Source organism: Citrus clementina, unplaced genomic scaffold (genome assembly GCF_000493195.1).
Source record: "Citrus clementina cultivar Clemenules unplaced genomic scaffold, Citrus_clementina_v1.0 scaffold_1, whole genome shotgun sequence".
Classification (NCBI taxonomy): Eukaryota; Viridiplantae; Streptophyta; class Magnoliopsida; order Sapindales; family Rutaceae; genus Citrus; species Citrus x clementina.
Genome location: NW_006263303.1, coordinates 10,196,180 through 10,210,378, shown reverse-complemented (window position 1 = coordinate 10,210,378; position 14,199 = coordinate 10,196,180). Strand labels below are relative to the sequence as shown.

Here is a 14,199-nt window from a genome sequence, read left to right as displayed (position 1 = left end):
CGGCTTGCCGGATTTCCTAACTGGCAAGTCGGTTAGCGGGCAGAATTGGAGAAAGCCGAAACTGGCTTTCCGAATTTGAAATTCGGTAAATCGGATATGGACCCGAGAGCAGCAAGAGGCAATTCGGCTTGCCGGTTTCCTTAACCGGTTGGCTGGTTTTGAGAGCCTCCAAAAGTCCGGTTTTTTGGATTATCTTGAACCGGAAATCCGGTTTTGTTCCAGCAAGCATGCACGCGAATTCCAAGCTCATGTCTTATCTTTATAAAATGCTCTTCGCTAAGAGGTTTTGTAAAGATATCCGCAAGTTGATTTTCAGTGGAAACAAATTTAATTACCACATCTCCTTTTTGAATATGATCTCTAAGGAAATGATGTCTAATTTCTATATGCTTAGTCCTAGAATGTTGAATAGGATTTTTAGAGAGATTTATGGCACTAGTATTGTCACATAAGATAGGAATTTGATCAAGCTTAATACCATAGTCTCTAAGAGTTTGTTTCATCCATAGAATTTGTGCACAACAACTACCTGCGGCAATATATTCTGCCTCGGTGGTTCAAAGCGCAACCGAGTTTTGTTTCTTACTAAACCAAGAGACAAGAGAATGGCCTAGGAAGTGACATGTTCCACTGGTACTTTTTCTATCAACCTTATACCCAGCAAAATCGGCATCCGAATAACAAGTTAAATCAATATGAGTTCCTCTAGGATACCAAAGGCCAAGATTAATAGTGCCAATTAAATATCGAAAAATGCATTTGACAGCAAGCATGTGAGACTCTTTAGGACAAGATTGAAATCTAGCACACAAGCAAACACTAAACATAATATCAGGCCTACTAGCAGTCAAGTAGAGTAAGGATCCGATCATACCTCGATATGTCTTGATATCAACTTCCTTACCTTTCTCATCTTTGTCCAGCTTGATGGTAGTACTCATAGGAGTGCTTTTTGTCGTTCCATTATCATAGCCAAATCTTTTGAGTAGATCTTTCACGTATTTGGCTTGGTTTGTGAAAATTCCTTCCTCGTTTTGTTTGATTTGAAGTCCAAGGAAGTACTTCAACTCTCCCATCATACTCATCTTAAATTCTTGGCTCATACATGATGAAAAATCTTTACACAACAACACATTAGTAGAACCAAAAATAATGTCATCAACATAAATTTGAACAATAAGTATGTCTTGGTTCTTATGCTTAACAAAAAGAGTTGTGTCCGCTTTTCCCATTGAAAAATCATTATCTAACAAGAAATTTTTAAGCATATCATACCAAGCTCTAGGTGCTTGTTTTAAACCATACAAAGCCTTGGATAACTTATACACATGATCTGAAAATTTTTCATTTTCAAAACCAGGAGGTTGTTTCATATAGACTTCCTCCATAATATATCCATTTAAGAAAGCACTCTTGACATCCATTTGAAATAAAATAAAATCCTTATGACATGCATATGCTAACAACATCCTAATGGATTCTAACCTTGCTACAAGTGCAAAAGTTTCATCAAAATCAATTCCTTCTTCTTGGTTGTAACCTCGAGCCACTAATCTAGCTTTATTTCTTACAATCACACCGGATTCATCCATTTTGTTTCTAAATACCCATTTAGTACCTATAATGGATTGATGTTCCGGATTAGGAACTAACTCCCAAACATTGTTTCTCTCAAATTGATTCAACTCCTCTTGCATTGCTATAATCCAAGATTCATCGTTTTCCACATCCGCAAAGGATTTTGGTTCAATTTGAGAAATAAATGCAGCATGCTCACATGTGTTTCTAAGGGATGACCTAGTGGTAACACCTCGTGAGGGATCTCCTAAAATTACATCCTTAGGGTGAGAGGATACATACCTCCACTCCTTGGGGAGTGTTTGTGAAGTACCTTCATTTTGCTCTGCATTTATTTCTTCATGATGTTCCTCTTGAATTCCATGTGGCGCATCTTCTTTGTTGTCATTCGATGCTTCTTCTTATTGTTCTTCTTCTGCATTATCATCAACAACAACTTTCTCCGTAGAGGAGGGGTTAGACTCATCAAATGTAACATGCATAGATTCTTCCACAACTAAAGTTCTTTTATTATAAACTCTATAAGCTTTTGCTTGAATTTGAATAACCAAGAAAAATGCCAACTTCAGATTTTGGATCAAATTTACCAAGATTATCTTTTGTGTTCAAAACAAAATATTTACATCCAAAAACTTTAAAATAACCAATGTTGGGTTTTCTATCTTTCCAAAGCTCATATGGAGTTTTATTAAGATTAGGTCTAATCAACACCTGATTTAAAACATAACAAGCGGTGTTGACGGCTTCGGCCTAAAAATACTTAGGCAAAGAGTTTTCATTCAACATGGTCCTATCCATTTCTTAAATAGACCTATTCTTTCTCTCTACTACTCCATTTTGTTGTGGAGTCCTAGGTGATGAAAATTGATGTTCAATGCCAAAATCATTACAAAAATTTTCAAATGTATGATTTTCAAATTCTCCACCATGATCACTTCTAATACAAGAAATAGAATAACCTTTTTCATTTTGAACTTTTTTATAGAAAATTCGAAATGCATCAATGGCATCATCCTTATTAGCCAAGAACAATACTCATGTGTATCTAGAATAATCATCCACAATTACAAATGCATAAAATTTGCCACTTAAACTAGCATATCTAGAAGGTCCAAATAAATATATATGAAGCAATTGAAGTGGTTTTGAAGTGAAGACATGATTCTTGCTTTTAAAGGAAGTTTTAATTTGTTTTCCAAATTGGCATGCTTCACAAGTTCTATCTTTTTGAAAATTGATTTTTGGAAGACCTTTTACTAAATCATTTTTCACGATTTTTGAAATCAAATCCATGCTTGCATGACCTAATCTTCTATGCCACAACCAACCATCATCATGCAATACAGAGAGACATTTCTCATTTGTTGATGCACAATCTATAATAATGGTATAGACATTAACACATCTATTTCCTACAAACAAGACTTTCCCATCACATGCATTCTCAATAACACACTTTGATTCATAAAAAATAACTCTATATCCTTTATCACATAATTGACTAATACTAAGCAAATTGTGTTTCAAGTTTTCAACCAAACACACATTTTCAATGAGAGTAAAGGATACATTACCGACATTTCCAATCCCAATGATTTTTCCTCTTGAATTATCCCCAAACGAAACATCTCCACCATTTTCGATCTAGGTAAAGCTTGAAAACCAAGAATAATTCCCTGTCATGTGTCTTGAACAACCGCTGTCCAAGTACCACTTATTCTTCTTCTTCTTTGAGCCCTGTAGAAAAAATCTCAAGTTTTAGGTACCCAAACCTTTTTGGGTCCTTGAGAGTTAGCAATGGTTCCTTTTGGAACCCAAACACATTTCATACCATAATATGCATTTCTCTTCACTGCACATCTATTTTTCATATGGCCATCTTGATTGCAATAATGACATACAATTTTATTTTTAATAGATGTATTCTTCATAAAATAACTCTTGTAAAATTTTTGTTTCAAATTCGGTTTATAACCTATGCCACTTTTGCCAAATACACATTTTTGTGAGTTTAGCAAATTGTCCAACATCTTTTGCCTATTTGTGAATTTTAGCACAATTTCATTTAGTTCATTGCTCTTCTTTCTAAGCATTTCATTCTCATTTTTCAAGTCATTCATGTGTGACTCTAAGTGCTCATGTGAGGTGCTAGAATTCTCAAATAATGTAATACTATCACGCAATGTTTTATTTTCTAATTCTAGGCATGTAATCTTTGCACTAAATGAATCATTTTCATTCTTAAGCTCTATCATCTTCTTTTTAAGACATATATTCTTTTTACCAATCTTCATTAGCTCATCATGCAAATCCTTAAAAGCATCATGCAATTCATCATATGTAGGAAGAACAATTACCTCATCAAGTTCATCACATGATTCTTCCCCAATAGCCATGAGAGCTAAGTTTGTCATTTCTTGTTGCTCATCATCGTCACTTGTTTCCTCATCACTATCATCCCATGTGGCCACCATAGCCTTTTTCTTGAATTTGTTGAGAAAAGGACATTCCGGTCGTATGTGTCCGGGCTTCTTGTATTCATAACAAGTGATTGGCTCCTTCTTCTCCTTCTTATTCTTGTAGCCTCTGAATTTTCTTTGCTCATTGTTCTTTTTGTAAAATTTTCTGAATCTTCTAGCCAGCTCCTCATTATCCATTTCGCTTTCCTCATCACTCTCATGTTTTGAAGCCTTGAGAGCAATGTTTTTCTTCTTTTCCTCATGCCCTTTTTCAGCTGCCAAATCTTCTTCATATGAAATACGAGAGCCAATTAAATCATCAATAGGTAATATATTTAAATCCTTGGCTTCCTCAATGGCAGTCCTTTTTAGTCTCCATTCCTTAGGTAGTGACCTAATGATTTTCTTGACTTTTTCGCTATTTGAAAAAGTCTTTCCTAAGGCTCCTAGAGTGTTCACTATGTCCGTGAATCTAGTATACATAGAGTATACATTTTCATTTTGTTCCATTTAGAACAATTCGTATTGTCGAGTGTACCTACTTATTTTAGATTCTTTCACTTGGTTCGTGCCTTCATAGACAACCTCAAGTTTGTGCCAAATCTCATTAGCACTTTCGCAACTAGACACTCTATGAAACTCTTTCTTATCTAAAGCACAAAACAAGGCATTCATGGCCTTAGAATTTAGAGAAGCTTTTCTTTTCTCGAAATCATTCCAATCTCGTGAAGGTTTTGGAATATCTTCTCCTACTTCATTTTTAGTTAAAGGCATAAAAGGACCATCATTAACGATTTCCCAAATCTCATAATCTAAGGCTTGCAAGTAAATTCTTATCCTAGTTTTCCAATATGGGTAATCGTTTCCATCAAAGTAAGGTGGTCTAGTGGTGGACTGCCCTTCTCTAAATGTGGAATCATTTTGAGTTGCCATTGATCTTTAGCTCTAGATGGTTAAATCTAAATAAGAGCACCTTGCTCTGATACCAAATGAAATATAAGTGTGCAACCCAAGAGGGGGGTGAATTGGAAATTTAAAAATTATCCTAGCAAATCCACACAACAAACAATCTAATGCCCTAATAAAAATTGAAAGCAATAAGTTTAATAAAGGCACAATAATTAAAAAGTAAAGGAGAAGAGAAACAAACACACGGATTTTTACGTGGTTCGGCAATCCCCGCCTACGTCCACGCCTCCAAGCAATCCAAGCTTGAGGATTTCACTATCCAAGCCTTTCCGAGGCTTCAACCGATTACAATTGACTTCGAGGTGTCAATAAACCTTTACAACGAAGAAATTATCTCCCAATCTCTTCACTCAAGTGTCTCACACACTCAAATTCTTACAATTGAAATGAAGAAATGAAAGTTACAATGAAACTCACTCAATGAGTAGATATTCAAAGATGAAGAACAATGAATGATTCAATGTATGTAGTTTGCAAGTTTGAAGGCTCAAGATATCTCGTGTGCTTTTTATTTTTGCTTGTTAGAGAGCTTCAAAATGAGTTGGATTTGAGTTCTTATAGTTTGAGCTCAAAAACTAGCCGTTACTCACATTCCAGGCGTATCCGGTTTGCCGTTTATGGAATCCGGTAAGCCGGATTTATGTTACCGTTAAGGCAAAAATTTAAATTTTGCCTATCTGGCTTGCTGGTTACGGAATCCGGTAAGCCGTTTTTGTTCTGGACGCTTACTGCCCGTATCCGGATTTCCAGTTTTCAGAATATGGATAGCCGCTTGCTACAGTAACCTGCTACAGTGAAATGTTTCCTAAAATTTTAGTTTGACCCTAAAACTGTATAAAACTGTACTATGGCCCAAAAGTTATAAAAGTTTACAAATAGGTCCATTTTCAGAATTTTAAATAATGCTTTCTCAATCCCAAAAATTTTTGAAATTATGATTTTGCCCAAACTTTGTGAAATTATAGAATGGCCCAAAAATATTTAAATAGTTTCAAATAGGTCCAAATCTGAAATTTAAAAACACTATCAAGGATTTTAAAAATACTTTTTTTTTAGTCCAAAATACTTTAATTCCATAACATCATTTTCTTATTATAAAAGCACAATTCATAAATCTTTGCTTAATAAATACATGTGGTTTGTTATCATCAAAATCAATATTTATAGCCATATAGGCTAACACAACTAAGGTAGCATCTTTAGTCTTTTGACATGCAATGAAATGTTCCATCTTCAAAAACCTATCAACAACGACTAATAAAAAATCGCACCCAAACCATGTGCGAGGCAACCCCAACACATAATCTATGGACAGATCCAACCAAAAATTCTTTAAAATAGGTAATAACATGTATAAACCTATATTATGTACATGCACCTCGCCTTATTATCAAATTTGAAACCTTTGAACAATCTCGCACACATCGTTATTCAACTATGGCCAACAATATCGCTCTTCCACAAGCGCTTTGTCTTATCTCAACCAATATGAACACCTAACCCTCCTCCATGCAATAATAATTTGCTTCTTTAAAGAACTTCGTGGCATGCACAACTAATTGGCCTTGAATAGATACCCATATTAAATGAGAAAATCCTTTGCATTCTGATGGTCGAAACAGTGATCCCAAATTTGTACAAAGTCTTCATCCTTCACATATAAATCTTTCAGGCATTCAAAATCAACAACTTCATTAACCAGAATTACCAGTGAAGTCGCTCGCCTAATGAGTGCATTAGCCACTTTATTTTGCTGCCTAGATTTATGCTTCACAATAAAAGTGAACTTCTACATATAGTTTACTCATCTTGCATGCATTTTGCTTGGATTTTACTGGTTGTTGAAGTACTTCAAGGCTTAGTGATCACTGCCAAACATGAATGCCTTTTGGATCAAGTAATGCTCCCATGACTTTACTGGCCAAAGGATCACATAAAACTCTTGATCATAAGTAGACCACTTCTGTCGTGCTCCATTCAATTTCTCACTCATATACTCAATTGGTCACCCCCCTTGGGAAAAAATAACCCTAATACCTTTATTAGAAGCATCACACTCAACTTCAAACAACTTATCAAAGTTTGGCAAGGCTAACACAAGAGTGGTAGACAACTTCTCCTTTGGTAAAGTTAAACCATCTTGAATAAAGATAATAATAAATAAAAAAAATCTATGACAAAGCCATGGAGGGTCCATCTCATTCGAAATGACTGCCTCAATAATGGGTTGCCTCCCATCGAGCAATTAATTTAAAGTCCTTAAGCCTAACCTTATTTGAGTGCTCATAATGCCAGTTCTCTAAGGAGTAAGACCTTATTTGAACAATCTGTAGCTGAATAAATATAATAATAAATAAAAAAATTCTATGACAAAACCATGGAGGGTCCATCTCATTCGAAATGACTGCCTCATCAATGGGTTGCCTCTCATCGAACGCTTGATTTAAGGTCCTCCAGTCATACCTTACTTGAGTGCTCATAATGCCGGTTCTCTAAGGAGTAAGACCTTCTTTGAACAATCTGTAGCTGAATGCATGTAATGCTTAACTCTGTGCCCATTAACTTTGAAGTCCTGGCCTGTCTTTTCATCTAGGAGATCAACAACCCCATGATGGTAAATTCTGAGCATCTTGAAAGGTCCAGACCATCTAGATTTCAACTTTCCTGAAATAGTCTTAACCTCGTATTATGGAGCATAACTTGTTGACCAGGGATTCATTTCCTGTGTTGAATGTGTTTGTCATGCCAGTGTTTTGTTCTCTCTTTATAGATTCTTGCATTTTCATACGAGAATAGCCGCAATTCATCAAGCTCACATAGTTGAAGTTTCATTTGCTCTTCTACAACATGTATATCCTAATTTAATTGCTTCAGTGCCTAGTATGCTTTGTGCTTTAGCTTGAGTGACAAGTGGCAAGCTTTTCAATACACAATTTGGTAGGAAGACATGCCTAGTGGTGTCTTGTATATTGTTATGTAAGCCTATAGGGAGTCATGTAAGTGCAAGGACCAATCCTTTCTTGATGGGTTTCACTGCTTTTTCAAGGATCTTCTTAATCTCCCTATTAGACACTTCTGCCTGGCCATTGGATTGTGGGTGATATGTTGTTGTTATTTTATGCTTGATTCCATATTTCACCATAGCTGCAGCAAATAGTTTGTTGTAGAAATGAGTACCATCATCACTAATAATTGCTCGTGGAGTGCCAAACCTAGAAAAAATGCTTTTCTGAGGGAAGTTCACTACTGCTCTAGCATCATTGATAGGTAATGCTGCAGCTTCTACCCAATTGGACACATAATCCACAGCAACCATGATATATAAGTTCCCAAAGGATAGTGGAAAATGACCCATGAAGTCTATTCCCCATATATCAAAAATCTTTACTTCCAGAATGTTCGTCAATGGCATTTCATGTCTTTGAGTTATGTTTCCTGTCCTTTGACACCTGTCACAACATTTAGCAAACTCATAAGCATCTTTAAAAATAGAAGGCCAGTAATAACCTGATTGCAGAATCTTAGCAGCTGTTCTGTGACCACCAAAATGTCCTCCATATGCTGCAACATGGCAAGATTCCAGTATATACGGAATTTCTTCCTCTGAAGCACATCTTCGTATTACTTGATCTGAGCATAACTTATACAAATATGGGTCATCCTACTGATGGCTTCTAACATCATGAAGAAATTTCTTTTTCTGCTGAAACTTCAACTCAGATGGTAGCAATCTACTTACTAAGTAGTTAACAAAATCTACATGCCATGGAGATCCTGATTGCTGCAGCATCTGTGCCTGTTGTATTATTAACAGTTGTTCATCAGGAAAAGTTTCAGTGATGCCTTTTTTGTCAATGTGCTTGCGTCTGCTTCTTGATTTTCAGTCCTCTTTCTATCTTTAATTTCCAAATCAAACTCCCGAAGCAATAAGATCCATCGCATTAATCTCGGTTTAGCATTCTTCTTTGAGATTAGGTGCTTGATGGCTGCATGATCTGTGTACACTGTCACTTTAGTACCCACTAAGTAAGCTCTAAACTTGACGAAAGCAAATACTACCGCTAGCAACTCTTTCTCTATAGTGGTGTAATTAATATGAGCTTGAGTAAGAGTTTTGCTGGCATAGTATATAGAGTGGAAAACTTTATTCTTCCTCTGCCCCAACACTGCCTCAACAGAATGGTCACTGGCATCACACATCAGCTCAAATGGTAGAGTCCAATCTGGTGCTATAACCACTGGTGAAGTGATCAAAGCTTTCTTCAATTCTCCAAAGGCTTGAAGACAATCTTTATCAAAATGAAAAGGCATGTCATGTTCTAACAATGAGCATAATGGTTTAGCTACTTTGGAAAAGTCTTTTATGAATCTTCTGTAAAATCCAGCATGACCCAAAACTCTTCTAATCCCTTTGATTGAAGTGGGCGGTGGCAGTTTATCTATCACTTCTATCTTCGCTTTATCTACCTCAATGCCACTCTTGGACACCTTATGACCCAACACTATGCCTTCTTGCACCATGAAGTGGCATTTTTCCCAATTGAGTACTAAGTTAGTCAACACACATCTTTTAAGAACTTCTTCCAAGTTGTGTAAACAATCAGTATATGTCTTTCCAAAGACTGAGAAATCATCCATGAAGACTTCTAATGTTTGCTCCATTATATCCGAAAAAATAGACACCATACATCTCTGGAAAGTTGCTGGCACATTGCACAAACCAAAGGGCATCATTCTGAAGGCAAAAGTTCCATAAGGACAGGTAAATGTAGTCCTTTCCTGATCCTCTGGGTCTATAGCGATTTGGTTGTAACATGAATACACATCTAGGAAACAATAATATTGTTTTCCAGCAAGTCTGTCCAACATTTGATCTATAAATGGAAGTGGGAAGTGATCCTTTCGTGTGGCTTTATTGAGCTTCCTGTAATCCATACAAACCCTCCATCCAGTCACTCTTCTTATAGGAATAAGTTCATTCTTTGGAACACATTGAACTGGGCTTACCCATGAACTGTCTGATATTGAGTGTGTGATCCCAGCATCCAGCCATTTAATGATTTCTTTTTTCATAACTTCTTTCATAATGGGATTTAACCTTCTATGTTGCTCTACTGAATTGCTGCAGCAGTCCTCTAATAGAATTTTATGCATGCATATGGATAGGTTGATCCCTTTAATGTCTGCCATAGTCCATTCAATTGCTTTTCTATATTTCCCAAGCACATCTACCAGGTTCCTTTCTTGATCTATATCCAAAGTAAATGAAATGATTACAGGAAGTGTATTGTTCTGACCAATATAAGTATATTTCAAATGTGAAGGTAACAATTTTAATTCAAGAGTAGGAGGTGATTCAATAGATGGTAAAGTTGCATTTACTTCCCTGTCTGAAAGATTTAGAGGTTCAATAAATCTGCTATGTCTGTTAGATTGTCTTTCTCCCATCCAATCTATCTGAATTGCTGCAACATCTTCTTCTTCAATGCGTTTAAAGGTGGCAACTTCGTTAACCACGTTACTGCAGCATCTATTTATTCTGTCTGCTACAGCAAGATCCACAACACTCAGGAAATTACAATCTTCTGCCTCATCAGGGTTCTTCATGGCTTCTAATACATTGAAGGTGACTTGTTGGTCATTTACCCTCATTGTGAGCTCCCCTTTCTGTACATCTATCAGAGTCTTCCCGGTTGCTAGGAAAGGTCTCCCAAGTATAATTAGTACCTCTTTATCAGCCTCAAAGTCTAGTACAATGAAATCCACTGGAACGATGAATTTGTTAATCTTCACCAATACATCCTCAATCTTTCCTTTAGGGTATGCATGGGATCTGTCAGCTAATTGCATAGTGACTGTTGTTGGTCTGCACTCTCCTACTCTTAATTACTGAAATACAGATAATGGCATCAGATTAATGTTGGCTCCCAAGTCACAGAGTGCTCTGCCATTGTACCTAATTCCAATGGAACATGGTATTGTGAAGCTTCCTAGATCCTTCAATTTTTGATGGATCTTACTTTGAAGCATGTGACTGCATTCATGTGTTAAAACAACAGCTTCAAATTCTCCCAACCTTCTTTTTCTTGCCAAGATATCTTTTAAAAATTTCACATAATTAGGCATTTGCTCTAATTCTTCCACGAAACGTATATTGATGTATAACTACTTTAGAACTTCCAGGAATTTGCTAAAAAATTTGTCTTGTTTTTGTTTCTGGAATCTTTGTGGGAAATGAGGTGGATGCCTAAATTGCTAAGCAGGTTCAAGAGGTACCAATCTCTGACCATTTGATTTATTGTAAGTTGTCACCACTGGTGTTACAACTTTTTCTTCAGTATTTATTGGTTGATCCCCTTCCATAGTTGCTGTAGCTTGACCACTAACTCCAGTATCTTGATGGCTGGGTTGCTGTAACATGCTCTCATCTTGAGGTGATTCTTGTGAGGAGTTAAGTTCCAACCTTTTTTTAGTCACATCAACAGGGATATCAACATTCTTTCCAGATCTTAAGTTGATTACTTTACAGTGTTCTTTTCCCTCTCTTCTTGGATCTTCTGTATTGCTGGGTAAGCTTCCCTGAGATCTAATACTCATTGCTGTGGCAAGCTGTCCAATTTGGTTTTTCAGGTTTCTTAGAGATACAACTTGACTTTGCATAATTGCTTCATTCTTTGCAATGTATTCCTTAATCAGTGTTTCCAATGAAGTAAGTGGATCATGACTAGTGTGTTTTTGCCCTTGATTCTACTGATGAAAACCTGGCGGTTGAGTATTTCTGTTCTGTCCACTCAGTGCTGGAGTATTTTAATTTTGATTGCTCCATGAGAAATTTGGGTGTTGCTTCCATCCAGAGTTGTAAGTATTTGAGTATGGGTTATTTTGAGGCTGTCGGTTGAAATTGCCCACATAGTTTACTGATGCTGGATTTCCTGGACATTTGTCAAATACACGTTCCTCACCACAATACACGCAAGACAGTTCAGCACTTGCTTTACTACTGCAGAAGTAGAAGTCATGGCTTTTACCATGTTAGTCAATGAAGTTAATTGTGCTGATAATGTTGTAATTGCATTTATATTATGTACCCCTGTTGCTCCTCTCACTGCCATCTGTCTAGTTTATGGCCACTGATATTTATTGTTGGCAATTCTCTCCAAAATTTCATAAGCTTAAGTGTAAGTTTAGATAGCAAAGCTCAATTTGCTGAAACATCAACCATCAATCTCGTACTTGGATTCAACCTATTGTAAAAGGTTTATAGCTGTATACAACAGGGAATGCCATGATCAAGACACCTTCTGAGCAACTCTTTAAATCCCTCCCAAGCCTCATACAAACTCTCATCTTCAAGTTGGTGAAAGGAAGTGATCTCATTTCGTAATTTTGCATTCTTGGTTGGTGGAAAATATTTCATTAAGAATTTGTCAGCCAAGTCATTTCATGTAGTGATGGAATCAGAGGGTAATGAATTCAACCATGCTCTAGCTCGATCTCTTAAGGAGTAAGGAAAAAGCCTTAGTCTTAAAGCATCATGTGTTGCTCTAGTAATTTTAAAAGCATCGCTCACTTCCAAAAACAACTTAAGATCGAGATGAGGATCTTCAGATGGCAGGCCATTAAATTGGCTCACTGTTTGCAGCATTTAAAATATCACTGGTTTAAGTTCAACATAAGCAACTTCCACTTCAGGTTTGACTATTCTAGGATGTACAACTTGAGGAGTTAACACGGCATAATCTCTGATAGCTCTGCCTCTGTTATCTGCCATGTAAATGATATTGTTGTTGCCTGGTTATCTCTAATTAACATGCTCATTTTGCCCCTCTTGAACATTGATAGGTTGTAGTGGCCCATGAGGATCCAAGTTTCCCACATCCTGTAAATTATCCATTTTTGAAACAATTTTTGAATTTCTTTGCTCTCTTCGCAGTCTCCTTACAGTCCTTTCAATCTCAGGATCAATTTAAAATTCCATAGATCTGTCTTTGCGCATGGAAGTGTTGATATGTTAATAAATAGAACGAATTAGATCAAGTTAGCACTGTCAAGATTGACTTTACACTTCGAAAATAAACAATCAATCCCCGGCAACGGTGCCAAAAACTTATTGGTTATTTTTTAACTCAATTGGTATTGATGTCAATGTGCAAGTGAACACAACAAATAATAAAGTGATGAATATTTGAGATTGTCTCCACAAAGATTGATGTTACTAGAAAAGCTACAGCAATCACGATAGTGCAAACTTCCTTTGTTCTAAAAAGATTATAATTAAAAGTGAATTACTACCGAAATAGACAATAAAAGAAAAATAAAACAAATCAATGCAGTAATAAAATAAATTAAATAAATTGCGTAAAAAGATTTCAATGGGAATGAGGTAGCTAAGTGATTAAACTCTCTTCATGGACTTACTGTTTTGTCTAAATTAATACCAGTTGCTACAACAATTCCTACAGCACTGGGCATAATTAATTTGCATCGTCAGCTGTCGCTTATCAGATTTCTCATACCCTTAAGCACCCTAACAATGACCAGTTGTTAACCCACCTACGGTATGACATTATGAGCATACACTCTCTCTACCCTACAAGGTGAATTCCTATGTCTAGTTCTTCACAAATCTTAACTCAAATATAGTCCTTTTGGGACTCAAGTAATCTTAGTACAGGAAACTTAAATTAAGATCAAGTATTACTCTAATAATTTCTACTAACACAAGCCCATTTGCGGCTTTATCTTAACTTGAACCATTAAATGGGTGGTCAACCGAAATAATGATTATAATAATAGCTATTAGAGTAAAATGCTATAGCAATCTTGCAGCAACTCATAAGAACAATCAAAAACCCATTTAGATTGTTTGTCACTCAACTACAATCAAATTTAGTTCATACTTTGAAAAAGAAAAACAAACAGCAAAATATCATCCATGAAATATATCGGTTCAATCAAAGAGTAAGTAAAGGAATAAGTAAAGAACGATGAAAATTGAATCCACAATAGCTCTGCTTGTTTATCTTCACTGGTGCAGATTTGCTTTCCCGTCAATTCTGATTTTGTTCTCTTTTTCCCTTTGATTTCTCCAATGTTAATTTGCCGCCCTTTTTTCGTATGATGCGTGCTCTTTTTATATTTGAAAACTAGGGTAAGTCGAAGCTTAGGACACGCATAAGTCATATTAGGAAAC

General features: G+C 36.2%; 1 protein-coding gene and 1 non-coding gene across 2 annotated transcripts; one reads left to right on the top strand and one right to left on the bottom strand.

Annotated features, from left to right (window-relative positions):
- Positions 1-7,998: 7,998 nt before the first annotated feature.
- LOC112095624 lies at positions 7,999-10,856 on the bottom strand. Its single transcript, XM_024177730.1, has 2 exons — positions 8,819-10,856; positions 7,999-8,636 (listed from the first exon to the last, which is right to left on the bottom strand). The coding sequence occupies exons 1-2, from the start codon at positions 10,854-10,856 to the stop codon at positions 7,999-8,001; spliced, it is 2,676 nt and encodes an 891-aa protein (XP_024033498.1).
- Positions 10,857-12,286: 1,430 nt separating this feature from the next.
- LOC112096035 lies at positions 12,287-12,394 on the top strand. Its single transcript, XR_002904193.1, has one exon. It is a non-coding gene; the product is annotated as a small nucleolar RNA R71 (small nucleolar RNA).
- Positions 12,395-14,199: the final 1,805 nt, after the last annotated feature.

What these genes read in the sequence shown, in the direction of transcription:
- LOC112095624 (XM_024177730.1), bottom strand. Translation starts at nt 10,856, where the DNA reads ATGCAATTAGCTGACAGATCCCATGCATACCCTAAAGGAAAGATTGAG. An exon ending in ACTTTTCCTGATGAACAACT is followed by an intron (nt 8,637 to 8,818) that starts GTTAATAATACA and finishes AGTTATGCTCAG; the next exon opens with ATCAAGTAATACGAAGATGT.